We start from the raw sequence: 15,552 nt of genomic DNA on the forward strand, positions 1-15,552 counted from the left end.
TTTTCTATGCCCTTTCCTTTCCTTTTGATTCTGAATCCTTAGGAAGCATCTCCATTGCCTCTTCGTCTTCATCTTCAGGTTCCGCTCGATCCGATGTCTGCAAAGGCACATGATGGCCCCTTCCATCATCGATACTTGCTCCTGCTCCACCGTTCGCAAAGAGACCCTTGATCCTAGCGAGGAACGGAATGTTGGACACCCACCCAGCCTTGCTCTGCGTCAGGTAGTACACCGGTACACCAGCTGCGATGAACAGCAACGCAGCCAACCCTTCCAGCGGCGCACTACCAATCGGCATCAGCAGCAAGAACAGTGCAACAGCAGCAAAAAGAATCGGAGTCGCCAACATGGTCTTATATGGCCGATTCAGGTGCGGCTCCTTGATCCTCAAGACCAATAACCCTAGGACGGAGGCGAAGTAGAAAGTCCAACTGCAGACTCCGTAAAAGTTGACCAACGATGCAAAGCCTGATCCGAACAATACGAAGGCTGAAATGAGAACCAATTGCAACACCAATGCTGCAATAGGTGTACCCGTCCTTCTGTTGACTGCGCCAAGGCGTTCGGGTAGATAGCCTTCTTTCGAAGCAGCCATGATGAGTCTTGCTGTTGTGTAGATCTGACCATTGAGCGCTCCGAAGCAAGAGAATGCGACGAAAAAGGCAAACACAATGCCACCGACCGCGCCAAAGATCGCACTGCCAAAGTCGAGCGCTACCGTATTTGTCCTCTTCACCAACTCTGCCGGCAATACTACAAAGTAGGACACCACTGCAGAGAGAAAGATCAGGATCACCGTCGCGAGACTGATGTGAATGACTCGCGGAAGGTCTTTCTCCACCTGCTTCATCTCTCCAGCTACAAAACAGGACTGGTCCCAGCCGTCGAACGCCCACAGACCACTGTACAGAGCAAGGGCGTACGAAGAAGGCGAAGTTGAGCTGCCCTCAAACAGATTGCCCAAATTTGAGAATGCTTTTTGCGAGCTAGGACTTGTTTTGCCTCTTGCTGCCTGTACGATCGCCAAGATAGGCACTGCTGTCAGAGCTAAGAGCTTGACGACCGTCGTTGCGATCTGCGTCCGTGTTCCAAGCTTGTTCGAGAAAGCGTGCGCTGCTGCGATCAACGCTGCAATCGCTACAGCTAGTAGTTTGATTGACCATCCTGGAATGCCATCGAGCCCTGTTTCGTGTGGGTGATCCGTCGCTTTGCCCGTCGCATGGAAAAGAATGCGAGCGACATACTCGCCAAAGATGGTTGCGATGATGGCTCCTGCTCCAGGCTTGAGCGCTGTCAGGGCAGACCATGTGTAGAGGAATGCTGATAGCGGACCAAATGAGTAGTTGAGATAGGCTTGGGATCCACCGTTGAGCGGAATAGATGCGCCGAGCTCAGCGAAAGATGAGGCGCCTGTCCACGCTAGCAGGCCAGATAGCAGCCAAATCACTATGGATGCGCCGATGCTGCCTGTATTCAGAGTGACCACACCGGGAGAGGAGAAAATACCGGATCCGATCTGCACGCCGATGGTGAGCGCAATCCCGTCTATCAGCGTTACTCGGCGTTCTGCTAGCCGGTCTTGAGAGTATCCCCTTGCATGACGCCTTGTACCACTTCTTGCTGCAGAAGCCGAAGCCCTTGTTGCTGAAACAGAACCCTCTCTGTCGCCATAATCTCCAGCGAAGGTCTCGTCGCCGTCTCCACTCAAGCTGAGAGGCAGGAGATGATCGCGATACCCGAATGACAAGCTCTCGACACTTGCTCTTGCAATAGAACTCAACGTGCTCCTGTTGGCATTCTTTGCATCTGTTGTTTCTTCCAGATCATCTAATTCCGCTTCAGCAAGCTTTGGTGCTGGTAATGTGCTCCTGTCCTCGAAAACTACAAAGTCGTCCTCGTCCTCGTCCTCTTCCGGCAGAGGTATGCTGTCGGAGCTCGCTTTTGGCCTTGATCCTTTTGAAGAGTCCAGATATATTGACGGCCGCAGTGTATGGGAGTGAAGGGAAGCCGGCTCGTCTGGAACCCCAGCAAGCGCGATGGCAGCGCCCACCGGGTCGGACGACATGACACGTGTGAGAAGAGTGTCTCTTCTCGACGTTATGCGTTGTCCTTGGCCGACACGAAGCGCTTCGTCCGACGATGTCTCCGTAAGGTAGCGAGAGTCGAGTGGAAGAGAGAGAGCCGATAGGGTTCTGGTTCCGCCCAAGAGTGCGTGCGTGTGGGTATGTGTGGGTAAGTCAAAGTGTTGATGTGTTGATCTCTCCTCTGTCCAGATGAAGCATGTGTCGTACAGCACCTGCACGCATGTTCGCTGAATGGCTTTGGCCGACTTCCGATTTCCGAAAGAAGGGTTCAATTTTTGCAGAAAAAAAGCGCTTCGCCAAAAACTCCACAACAGCGCCCTGTCTTCCAGAGCTTCTCCATCATCAACCTCATTCAATGAAGATGGCGCCGCTCGCCTCGTCAAGGCCAAATGGCCCAATCAAGTCGGAACGTAATCGAGCAGCAGCAGCGGCTGGTGGGTCCTCCTCTGCCGGTCCAGCATCATCGAACAGCTCGGCCTTCCACAAGAAACGTGCTCAGGGCAAGGGCATTTATGGCAACAACCCTAACGCCTCCGGAAGCGGTTGCGAGCCTAGGCCTTACCACAGAAGCCACTCTGCAGGGCGCAACAGTGGACAGCATGCGGTGACAGAGCGACAGAGTATAGCTTCGTGCAAGAAACCGCCTCAGCCGCAAGCCGTCAAGAACGGCGAAGAAGGCAGGAATTCAGCAGACCATGCTGACGAGGGCGAAGACGAAGACAACGACCAGGATGAAGGAGAGGAAGACAAGGCCATTCACTCGAAGACTAACCTCTCACTTTCGGGACATCAACTACCACCGCTTGCTGCATTAGTCGACACGCTCTCTCAATTCTGCTATTTACAGCGACTCGACCTGTCCTCTGTTCAGCCTTCCGATGCATCCCCTGATGGTCTCATCAGCCTCTCATGGCTCGCCAAGGCTGTCTTTCGCAGCAAAGCCTATGCCAAAGGCAAAGCACGAGCTTTCGGTGACAACCTGACGTGGCTCAACCTCTCCACCAACCCCAACCTGACCTCTGAAGCATGTATCGGCCTCGAAGCACTTGAAGAGCTGTGCGTACTCACGCTCTCGCACTGCGCACTAACCTCCATTCCACCCTCAATCAACCCTCTGCGCAACCTCAAGGCGCTAGTGCTGAACAACAACACCATCAGGAGTCTACCTAAGTCCTTCCCGCATCTACCGGAGCTCAATTCATTGATTCTGTCGCACAACGAGCTCACCTCCCTCCCCGCTTCATTACCCGCTTCTTTGCCAGCGCTGAAGAAACTCTCGTTGGGTCACAACAAGCTGAGCGGCAGTGAAAGCTTGCCAGACTTTTCGCTTTGTCTCGCTTTGCGAGAAGTGAGGTTGAACGACAATCCTGAGCTGAAAGCTTTACCCAGCCACGTTAGGAATTGGGGTAAAGGTGCGGATGGAAAGACGGCGCCAGGGCTGGAGCTGTTGGAGCTGAAGGATTGCGGACTTGGCACCTGGGAGTCTTTGTCAACGCTGGTCGAGGCGGATAGCGAGAAAGAGCAGCAGCCAAGGTTGAGACGAAAAGGACTGACGCAGTTGCTACTGAAGGGGAATGGGGTAGCGCAGAAAGAGGGATACAAGGAAAGGATTCTTCAGGTGCATCCGACGCTCAGAGTGCTGGACAATGAAAGGCTGCAACCTCGAGTCAAGCCAACAGCTGAGGAGGCGGAGGGAGTGAAGGCATCGAAGACGGCCAAGATGGAGAGCAAGAAAGGCAAGAGAAAACAAGACAGTAAGCTGCAGCAGCGTGCTCAAAAGATGCAGCGAGACGCGGAAGAAGAGAATGATAGCGAGGTCGACGATGACGATGATGCCGCGCAGATGGCTGCCGAGATGCGTGCTCTGCGCCGCGGCAAGCCTGCTCCAGCGCAGGAGCAAAGCCGTCAAGAAAAGCCGGAGGATGATGACGACGACGAAGCTGCTCGAATGGCTGCTCAAATGCGCGCTCTTCGTCGTGGTCAGGCACCTCTAGCTTCAAGCAAGAGAGACGCCCCGAAGTCCAAGCACAGCAACAAGCCCCAGCAAAAGGACGACTTGAAGCACAGCGACAGAGCCACTGCCAAAGATAAGAAGGGCAAACCCGACAGCAATCCTCAAGCTGGCTCAAAGAGAACTCAGCAATCTGCGCGACCCTCGGAAGAGGATGGCTCCAAACCGAAACACAAGCGCGGCACACGCGCGGGCAAGAAGGTCAAGAAGTCCGATCCCAGCGACGCTAACACCTCCAAAGAATTGCCACAGAAGGAAAACAGAGAAAAGTCCACTGGTTTCTTCGAAGAAGTTGATGCAGTAGCTGAAAAGGCACGGCTTGCACCTATCTACGAACTGTCCAAGAAGCGTGCCAAGATCGCCTCTGGTCGAACAGAGGTCGCAGAAGGCGTGTTAGAGGATGCTACGGCTACATTATCGAAAGCGAGACAGAAGGAGAGCAAGGCTAGGATGGAGTTGGATACGTACGACGATTCGACCCCTGTCGCTTACAATACTGCCAAGGTGAAAGGAAAACAAGGAAATGGTAAGAAGGGTGAGAATGACAATGAGAAGACAACACCAGTCAACACGAGTGTTGCGGGCATTGTTGACCTGCGTAAAGGACAGCAGAAGGGCAAGAAGAGGAAAGCCGGTGAAGGCGATGCAGAGAGGGGCAAGAAGAAGCCAAGATCCAGTCTGCCATTTGCTCCAACGAACGCGGCTCTAGGAGAAGGTGCGTTTGGGGCTGGTGCTGATGGTTGGGGCGATGCTGGTGCTTGGTCGTAGGTTTCCTTGCCGGTGCACAGCTCACACAAGCTCGTCGGAAGAGACTGGCTTTGTTACTTTCAATGATCTGCACTTGAATTTGAACTACTTTGCAGCTCAACTACTGGCAATTGTGTATGTCGAGTTGTGTAGAAAAGTGGTCGACTGGAACCTTTCCTGCACCCGACACCACAAGTCTGGGATGCTGTTGTTGAAGTGAGTGAGTGTCAAATGGTGTCGAAAAATATGACCTCAAAAAAGCTAATCTTTTTTTATACCAGGCCGAAATTGGCCTTGCTATCATTGCAAAACTGAGGAAAGTGAAATAATACACACAGGAAACAAAAAAAAGAACCTTAGGCTAGGACCGAACCGCTAGCAAATGTCGCTCTGCCAGTGTTGAGTCCTCTATAAGAGGTGACTCCCCGGTCAAGTGAGCGAGAAAGCGGTGAGTGGTGGTATTGAATGTCTGGAGGTGAGACGTGTCACAGGGTCTGCACAGAAGATCCTGGACATGCATTAGATGCGCAGTGGATGCGAAGTGCGCACGAAATGCGAAATCGGTCAGAAGGAGTCCATCCGACCAAAATTGCAGGTCGCATTGCGGAAGGAGGCCATCAATGCATTGAAACTCATACGTCCTCATAGGACTAAAGGGACAGTCGTAGGAGGCTCGTCACCATCACTGATAGCGAGTAGAGACCTACAAGGATAGGTATGCAGAGGAGGGTCCTGCTACTTGGATGAAGTGGGAGATACCCCTCTGCAACGATGAAGCCGCACTTGCTCTCACACAAGGCCAAGGGAAGTAGGAGGAACATGAGCAGTGTCGAGGAGGTCTCCACACTGCTCAGGAGGAGGAGGGACAGTGTTGCAAGCGACACTGTCCATACTTGTATATATACTTTCAATTCGCCGCAGCAGAAGAGTGGATCCTCAATCACTCTTAACTATACTTTATCTTATAACTCTTATCTTTGTACATATCTTATCTGGCTCTTTAGCGCAGTAATACAGTCATTACAGTATCGTCTTCGACTGCAATCCAGGTATTGCAGTTACACCGCAAGTGTGTTGTATCACCGCCTTATCAGCAGTCGAGCGCCTGAAACCTGAAATCTATGGTAAAGGTCGATTAAACTCAACCTCGGCAAAATCTATTGTAGGGGCCTTCTATTATTATTCTTGCTGGAATCTGCCATAGAAGCCTTCTAGGATCTTTCTTGCTTGAATAGATTGTAACTGAGGGTTATCACAGATTTTGACTAACCACTGTGGACACTCCATCCAGAGGTAGCACAGCACAATCAATGTCCAGGTGGACTCCTTACAATACTGAAGAGTGATATGAATATGTCTGTCTCGACATGAGCATCCAGAGTGTCAATGGTTGATTGAATTGATTGATCCCTGGACCACAGTGGACAACTGCCTTTGGTATGAGATTGAGAGAGCTGGACTGCAGTACTGAAACTGCCTTTGGTGTTGATCGATATCCAGGATGCAGAAGAGTACTGCCTTTGGAAGGCATCAAGTAGCAGTGATACAACACATGCACTAAGATAGATGCAATGCTCTGCAATTGCAACTTGTTGATGGAACTACTAAGTATACATTATGGTAAAGATATAGCTAGTAATGTGTAGAGTGGATGAGAATCCACTCACTCACTCACTATGGCAAGGAGCATGTGTGTTTTATATAGACATTCTCGCAGTGTCACCTGCAACACTGCTCTTGCTCTATGAGGTCTCCTCCAACACTGCTCTTGCTCTATGAGGTCTCCTCCAACACTGCTCCTTCTCCTCTTGTCCATCCTATCAGTCTTGTCTTCCTTACGATGCTACTCGTTAGCACTGCTTCCCCTGCTCCCTGCAGATGAGAAGACCTTGTGCTGCTTCATCATTGATAGGGGCCATTCCCACTTCATCCAAGTGGCGAAGCGCACCCTCTTTCATCTTGCCCCTGGTGACAGCACCCATCCTCTTGCATCGAGTTCATCGTTGTGTAGGGCCCCTCCTTCATCAGAGTGTCAGACCCAATGTCATCACCATATGTCCCATTGCAAGATCTTGTCAGCAGTCTCATGCCTGAAACCTGATATCTGTAATAGAAATGCATCTATTACAAATCCTGTTGAGATATGTGACAATGCTTGTGGTATTATGATTCTTGGTGAGATATGTAGTAGAGACATCTCTATCACTTTTCTCACTTGAAGATGCAGTAATGGTTTTGCTATTGCAGGTTTTGACTAACTGCTGTGGACACTCCATCCAGAGGTAGCTTGGCACGATCAATAACTGATATGAACTGGTACTAACACCAAGGTCTGGTGTGATTGAGATTGTTGTTGTTGCCAACACAAGTGTCCAGTGTGCTGACTGAATGCTTGAGGTGATCCCCAGACTGCAGTGGATGACTGCCTTCAGTTCTATCGTTATCTGGACCACTGATTTGCTTTGAACTGCCTTTGGACATCAGGGAGCAGTGATACAACACATGCACTACAATGGAAGCAACCTACTTGATTGCTACTTTGCTGACTGAAACTAATGTATACTTTATGTGAAGTGATAACTAGTTTATGGTGTAGAGTGGATGGAGATCCACTCAATCACTTATGATGAGACAGCATGGTTTATATTTATCTTTGCAGTGTTGCCTGCAACTCTGCTCTGGCCCTCTCTCTCCAGAAGGCACCATCTTCATCAAGTACTGTGGCAGAGGTCTTTACCAATGCACCACCCCATTGCTGAGCCCTGCTTCTCCTGCTCCTGAGTCAAGGAGAGCCAGCATCATCTCATCATTGATAGGGGTCACCCCACTTCATCCTAATGACAGTGCATGCCCCCCCTCTTCATCTTCCTCCTGACTTTGGCACCCATCTTTTTATGCCGATTTCATCATTGTGTAGGGTCCATACCTCATCTGGTGGCAACCCTGAATGTCCTTGTCACTTAATCTATACTGGATCTGTTGTACAATCATCCTTGCCCCTCATCTCTGCAGAACATGTCATATGATCTTGGTTACTACAGATCCTGGTGGGATTTGTGATACCATCTTGGCTCATGCCAATCTAGCTGAGATCTGCCATAGAGCCATTTCTTCTACAGATCTTGGTGAACTCTTCTGTAAGTCCCATGATCTGCCTGATCCCTCGATTCCTGTGCTCCCTGTCATGGGCCTGACTGCGCAGGAAGCAGGAAGACCTGACAGTTCATATGAAGGTAGCGCAGGAATCGAGGGATCGGGTAGATTGGTGGATTTACAGAAGAATTCAGTGAGATTGGTAGTAGACACAGTTCTATGACAGATCTCATTGGGATATGCCTGAATGAAGTCGATTTCACAGATCCTACCAGAATCTGCAGTAAGTATGACAGTATGGCAGATTTCATGGAGATCAGTGACAATGACATTCATACATTGGTTTCACATGTGAGAGGGACTATGCTCACAAGCAAGGAGGATCGAGTGCTGCCAAGACAGGGACCAAGCTCATGAAGCATGCAGATGGTTACCACTCAGGGGCTCAGGAGATAAGCAGACAAGAGAACCATCACCAGTTGAAGGAAGAGGAGCTGTGTGACAGGCACCAGCGAACAGGCCATGAGGAGGAGGAGCAGGGTTGATGGGGTCAACACAGCTCAGGAAGGACAGGAGCAACAAGGCTCGATGAGGAGGAGGAGTCTCAGTGGAGACTCTTGTACAGTATTCAGCAGTGAGGGTACTCTCTGGAGAGAGAGCTGGAGCAGCATCACTGGCAATGCTGTGAAGAGGTATATAACCATACCTTCTCATCACAAATGGTCAAGTGGATCCCCATCCACTCTACACACCATATAACTAGTACTACTTCAGCATATAAATATTCATTAGTTACAGTCAGCATAGTTGCAATCTATCAAGGTTGCCTCTCCTTGTAGTGCATGTGTTGTATCACTGCTCACTGATGTCCGAAGGTGGTTCATAGCAAACCAGCAGTCCAGATTAAGATAGAACTGAAGGCAGTAGTCCACTGCAGTCCAGGGATCACCTCAAGCGATAGTCAACACACTGGACACTCATGTCGACACCACCAATCACATTACCAACAAGATACTCACACCAGATCTTGGTGTTACCATACTCATGTATTGATATTGATCATGCCAAGCTACCTCTGGATGGAGTGTCCACAGCAGTTAGTCGAAACCTGTAATAGCAATACTACAACTACAGATTCGAGCAGGAAAAGTGATAGAGACGGCTCTATTGCATGTTTCACCAAGAATCGAAATACCACTAGTGTTGTCACATAACTCAACAGAATCGGTAATAGTATTGACACTACTACCGATCTCAGGTTTCAGGCGTGCGACCGCTGACACTCCCTTCATATGAATTGACAGATCTTCCTGCTTCCTGCACATCCAGGCCCATGACAACTTGCTCCTCATCATAGTGGTTGAGTGGAGCTCCATCCACTCTACACCATATTGTAAGCGGTTGCGTGCCTGAAACCAAATTGGGTGCTTCTGGTTGATTTTGGTGAGATCAACTGAGTAAGCCTTATTTGTTATGTTTTGGGTGAGAGTAACCAGACAGATGAGTTCTGGTAGGTTTCGGCTGATCACCTTGAACACTACATTCAGAGGCTATGCAGCACATCCATAACATGTTGAGGTGAGAGTGATGTCAGACACAACTCTCCTATTGCAGCATGAGTGTTTGTAATGCTAGATGCTCTTTGTCAGGGGTCTCGCGCCTGAAACCCAGGTCGGTCTGTCGAGATACTCGGTGACTATCAAACTGTGCGACAGCTATTGTCTCGGTATCGGTGACTATCAAGTTGCACAGTGACAGCAGGTGGCATTCATTGTATATACTATCGTAGGTTTCGGCTGACCTCTGTGGACACTCCATTCAGGGGTAGCTTGGCATGATCAATATCAATGCTTTGGTTATGATGACACCAAGGTCTGGTGTGAGTGTTGATGATGATGAGGTTGATGACATTGGTGATAAGGTTGGTGAGTGTTGATGATAATGAGGTTGATGGTGTTGGTGATAAGGTTGGTGGCATCAACACGAGTGTCCAGTGTGTTGACTTTGATGCTTGAAGTGATCCCCGGACCACAGTGGACTACTGCCTTCAGTTCTATCTATATCTGGACTGCTAACCTGCTATGGGGCGCCTATGGATGTCAGGTAGTGGTGATACAACACACACACTACGATGAGGAGCAACCTTGATAGATTGCTGCTATGCTGACTGTAACTAATGAGTACTTGTGTTTCTAAAGTATTGACTAGTTGTATGGTGAGTAGAGTGGATGAGGATCCACTCGACCTATGATGATGAGAAAGCATGGTTATATACCTCTTCACAGCATCACCAGCGATGCTGCTCCTGCTCTCTCTCCAGAGAGTACCTTCTTCATCGAGTACTGCTCAGGGGCCTCTCCTGCTTGGCACCCCTGTGCCTCTTGAGTGGTGTCGACTCCTTCGACACTGCTCCTCCTCCTCATGACCTGGTGTCGACTCCTTCGACACTGCTCCTCTTCCTCAGGACCTGCCTGCTAGTGTCCTATACACTGCTCCTTCTCCTTTGACCAGTGACAGTTCCTTTGACTCTTGTCTCTTGAGCCCCTGAGTGGTAACCATCTGAGCTTGGTCCTCTTCATGGCTGTGCCTGCTCCTTGAGCTTGGTCCTCCTCGTGGCTGTGCCTGGCCCTCCTTGCATGTGGCTCGTGTCCTCCTTTGCATGTGAGTCCATAGGAGTCCATGGTCTCCATGGAGACTGCACTACGACCATGCTCTCTACTGGTATTGACTAGATCTTCGATACCTGTGCTCCTTCCATATGAACCAGTGACCCTCCTGCTTCTTGAGCATCCAGGCCCATGACACTCTTGTCGTCATCTGGACTGCAATAAGGTTTATCGCCTACAGATGACAGGAGGTACTGGACCGCAAGTGTGTTGACACTGCCTACAGTAACTGACTGGACCACAGGTGTTGAGCAACACTGCCTACAGTGATGAACTGGACTGCAGGTGTTGAGGAACACCACCTACAGTTGACATCTGATGGTGATACAACACACATGCTCAAGATGTTGTTGCAAAGCTATACTATTGCAATGATAGGAGACAAGTAAAGAGTAGTATGATAAAGAGTAGAGTGGATGAGGATCCACTCATATGCTTATGGTGAAGTGGTAGTATTTATGTGTTCAGAGGGTGTTGTCTGTGACACTGCTCCTGCTCCTCTCGAGGGGTGTTCCTGTCCTCCTTCGTCTCCTCCTCTGTCTCCTCCTCTTCTTCAAGCTGAGTGTTCAGCCTTCTTGACACTGTCCGTTCTCCTCATGGTTCCCATGCTGGTCCCTTTGAGCCAGCTCCTTCCTCTCTCATTCCATGGCCCTTCTATTGGCCCCTAACTGATGGTCCTTCTTGACTGTGTGACCAACCTTATTGTCTTGCTCCCCGTCCATGCAGTCTACCTTGTGACTGGTTCTATGCAATTGCAAGCATGTCCCCCTTTGTGGTAACCTACTGCATGCTCCTGAGCTTGGTCCTCTTCTTGGCTGAACTTGGACCCTCTCCCATGTGAAACCTCTCCTGTCATCCTAATCTTGCCCTTGATGATGGAGGCCTTCTCTGCTCGGCCTCCTGTGGTTTCCTTGTAGTCCATTGGCTTGTTTTGTCTTGATGGAAGCTTCTTGTGATGTGTTTGGTGAAATCAAACAGGTAGTCTTATTCTGGTTGATTTCAGTAGAATCAACCAGACAAATGTGATGCAGTTGTCATCATGGAAATCAACCGGAAACCCATGATCCAGTTGATTTCGCAATTTGAGTGCACAAAGCTCCTCATACCTCATTTCGGATCTTCCTGCGCAGTTTCCATGACACATATCTTACTAGCTATCACTTTACAACAAGTATACTCAGTATTCTGTCAACAAGTTGCAATCACATAAGACACTCATGTTGGCACAAATCATATCCACACCAGACCTTGGTGTCATCACAAAGTATCTATTGGTTACTGATCATGCTGAGCTACCTCTGGATGGAGTGTCCACAGTGGTTAGTCAAAACCTGTGATAACCTTCAAGCTACCACATATTCAAGCAAGAAAAGTCATAGAAGGCTTCTATGACAGATTTCAGCAAGAATGATAATAAAGGCCTTTTACCACAGATCTCAATAGGATCAGTAGTAGTTGTCTTTTTACTACAGATTTCGGGTTTCAGGCACGTCCACTGCAATCTGGATATATTGATCAACACCAAAGGTGGTTTACTACTTCAGTCTGGACATCTCAATCTAATACCAAAGGCAGTTCTCTACTGGGGTCCAGATAACATCCAATATCAATTCAATCATACAGCTGTTGACATTACAAACACTCATGTCAAGACAAGTGTCATCAGACTATACAACAGTTAGTCTAAGCAAGTCAATCTCAGGACCTTGATTGTGCCATGCTACCTTCAAACAGAGTGTTCACAGCAGTTAGTCAAAACTTGTCAGATAACAGCTTCACAACCAACCTCAGTGAAGTCAATTGGAAAGAGTGTACTCAAGGAATTTCATCGATTCTGATCAGAATCAGGGTTTCCAGTAGATTTCGGGCTTCAGGCACACAACCGCTGACAAAAGGCTTGGAGGGATAGAGGACCTGCGTGTGTTCCTCTGGTGGGGATGCGCTTGCTTGTCGTGATTGGGAGTACAAACTAACGAAGGGCCTTTAGCTCGATCAAAGGGAGTATAATGGTGTCGGTTTTGCCCCTACAAGAAGCAGGAGCTCCCCAATGTTGCTCTAAAGTTGTGTGTAGCCAAAAATGGGGTCAAAATCATTTGGGATTTGATCATGTTAGGCAGGTCTTGGATGAGAAAGTCAAGGTGGGCAGTGTGTGGCAAAAAAAAGGGGGGGGCTTGTTGGAGCCCCAGATCTGTGGTGTTGGCCTGCACTGAGTGTTGTCAAGAAGATTGTATTAGGACAGAAGAGTTGGTGTGTAAGGGGTTTGCAGTGTTGCAGATGGTGGAGGTTGGCAGTCATCAAGCACCTCCATCACAAAAGGGTTTAAGCACCATTACTTGTCCATTTTCTGATTGTTCTTGTTCGAAATTTGGAGAGGGTGTTAGTTGAAGATAACAATTAGTATATGCTGTTATTGGGGCCACGATCAGGCTCCCTTACCACAGCCATATGCTTCTTGTAATGCTTAGTATTTATCATAGTGTGAACCTAAACAACAAATGCATATATATACCTTGTTGCCACTCTGATCACATCCAAGCAGAATGAGTCACTTCCCTTGTAGCCCTATGTTGCTGCTTCACAAGGTGCCCCTGAACTGTTGCTATGGCAACCTTCATATGTTTCATTGTGTTTCTCACTTATGCAGGCACTTGGTACTACAGTGTCTCAGCTGCAGCTCATGCATCCCTCTTGAGATGCTGATGCATCTTCAACTCCCCCTCTCAGTGGGATCTCCAGTCCTATCATCCTAGCTAATTGTGAAGTATTAAGACCCTGTAAAGGCTTTGTTAAAATATTGGCAACATTGTTTGCCATCCCAATGAATTTGATCACCACATCACCTTCTTGCACATGGTTGTGAACAAAGTGATAACATGTGTCAATGTGTTTTAACTTCCAGTGTTTAGCTGGGTCTTTACTTACTTGGATACATCCTTGACTATCTGTGTAGAGTGTTGGCCAGGCATCCATGATTTCCAAATCCTGAAGCAAGTATGAGAAGAATAATGCTTCTCATACTGCTTCAGAGGCTGCAACAAATTCTGCCTCGACTGCAGACAATGCCACACATTTCTGGACATGAGACTTCCAGCTGACCGGACATCCATATATGTATGTTATTGCTCCCAAGGTGCTTCTCCATCTGTTCATGGGGTCCGATGCCCAATTTGCATCAGTATACATTGTTACTGGTTTATCCATGTGTTTGCCTGACCCTCCTCCTAAGTGCAATTGGTACCCACTCATCTGATTTAAGTACTTTACCATGTGAATTGCCACCTTCCATGTGCTGTCGATTGGGCTCAACATGTATTGCACCAATGTACCCATGGCAAAGGCAATATCTGGTCAAGCAGTGTTGGAGACCCACAATAGTTGGCCAACCAACTCTTGGTACCTCTTTGCTTGTTGAGGGTTGCATTTCTTGCCTCCAGTGACATTTGCCACACTCAACATAGGTATCCAGGATTTCTTGTTTGCTCCTCCTAACCATTTGTTTACCATTGCTTTGACATATGCCATTAAATCCAGAGAAATCCTATCCTCCTCATTCTTCTGTCATGTGTGATCTTGATACCCAGGAACTCCTTGATTTCCCCATTGTCTTCTGTTTCCCATTTGCCCATGATTTCTCATTTGGTGCAATCAACTTCATTACAACTGGGTGACATTATCAACATGTCATCTACATATGCTGTAATAATTGTGATCTTGTCACCTGTCCCTCTTGAGTATAAGCATGGTGTGCTTGGCATATAGTGAAATCTGATCATCCAGAGATGTGAATCCAGTTCAATGTTCCATTCATGGCCCGATTGTTTCAGACCATACAGACCTTTCACTACCTTTAATGCTTTTCCAGGTGATACTTTGATTCCAATTGGGGGCTTGAGATATACATCATGGTGTATGGTAGAGTTCAAGTACACTTGTTTGATGTCAATAGAATCTATTTCCCAATCTCATACTGCTGCAATGGTGATCACCCCTCAAATGGATTGAATGGGTGCTACTGGTGTGAAGACCTCTGTGTAGTCAATGCCCTCACATTGGGTGAAGCCTTGTGCCATGAGCCTGGCTTTGAATTCTGTCAGTACAAGGTTTGCATCAGTCTTGATCTTGAGGACCCAACATGTGTTGATGGTGTTTGCACCCTTTGGAAGGTTGGCAATCTCCCACATGCCCATTGCCTCCAATCCATCCAGTTCCTTTCACATGGCCTCCTCCCAATGTTTCCTATCCTCTCCACTCAATGCTTCATGCACAGTCAGATCCAAGTTCTTTCTCCATTCTGGGCATGTCACCATGAGTCCAAAAAGTTTGTTGTCAATTTGGGTTTCAGCAACTGGTTTGTGTTCCACCATCTTTGCTGTTCCTCCACTTAAACTCTCTTCCAAAGCTAGTTCCATATCCATGTATTCCTTTAGTGGCTCCTCATCTGCTTCATCAAATAGATTTTCCTCGGTATACCCTAAGCTTTCAAAGTCTTCTTCAGTCATCATTGCTGGAGGTGTCTTTGTGTCAACCAGTCACCACTCTGTTCTGTCTGACCAACACTTTGACTCCATGAACTTTGCTGAATTACTCCAGAATATGTTCAGATTGTAATCCAGGCTGTAGAAAAGCCAGCCCTTTCTCTCTAGGCTGTATCCCAAGAAGATGGATGAGATGGCTCACTGATCCAGCTTTTTGTTGTCTTGTTTGGCCTTGGGTACATTCACCCATGCCAAGCACCCAAATACTCATAAGAGGCTTATGAATCTCTCTGGTGACTTTCCAAACATTGCTTGGTAAGGGAACTCTTTGTTGATGCTCAGAGTGAGATTCATCTTGAAAGCCACTGCTTGGATCACATACAGCCAGAATCTCCTCAGCAGTCCCCTTTGTGTCAAGAGTGTCTGCATCCTTTCACCCAGGCTCCTGTTCATTCACTCCACTTGCCCATTTTGTC

The 15,552-nt window shown here is 48.2% G+C and overlaps 2 protein-coding genes across 2 annotated transcripts; one reads left to right on the forward strand and one right to left on the reverse strand.

Moving 5' to 3' along the window:
- Window positions 1-4: 4 nt before the first annotated feature.
- On the reverse strand, window positions 5-2,065 carry UHO2_02653 (uncharacterized protein; the record flags this gene model as incomplete). Its single annotated transcript, XM_041555441.1, has 1 exon — window positions 5-2,065. The coding sequence occupies one exon, from the start codon at window positions 2,063-2,065 to the stop codon at window positions 5-7; it is 2,061 nt and encodes a 686-aa protein (XP_041411375.1).
- A 380-nt stretch (window positions 2,066-2,445) lies between these two features.
- UHO2_02654 (uncharacterized protein) lies at window positions 2,446-4,863 on the forward strand (the record flags this gene model as incomplete). Its single annotated transcript, XM_041555442.1, has 1 exon — window positions 2,446-4,863. One exon carries the CDS (start codon window positions 2,446-2,448, stop codon window positions 4,861-4,863), a length of 2,418 nt encoding a protein of 805 aa, XP_041411376.1.
- Between the last annotated feature and the right edge of the window lie 10,689 nt (window positions 4,864-15,552).

The sequence above is a fragment of the Ustilago hordei genome (genome assembly GCF_900519145.1).
Source record: "Ustilago hordei strain Uho2 genome assembly, contig: UHO2_contig_04, whole genome shotgun sequence".
Lineage (NCBI taxonomy): Eukaryota > Fungi > Basidiomycota > Ustilaginomycetes > Ustilaginales > Ustilaginaceae > Ustilago > Ustilago hordei.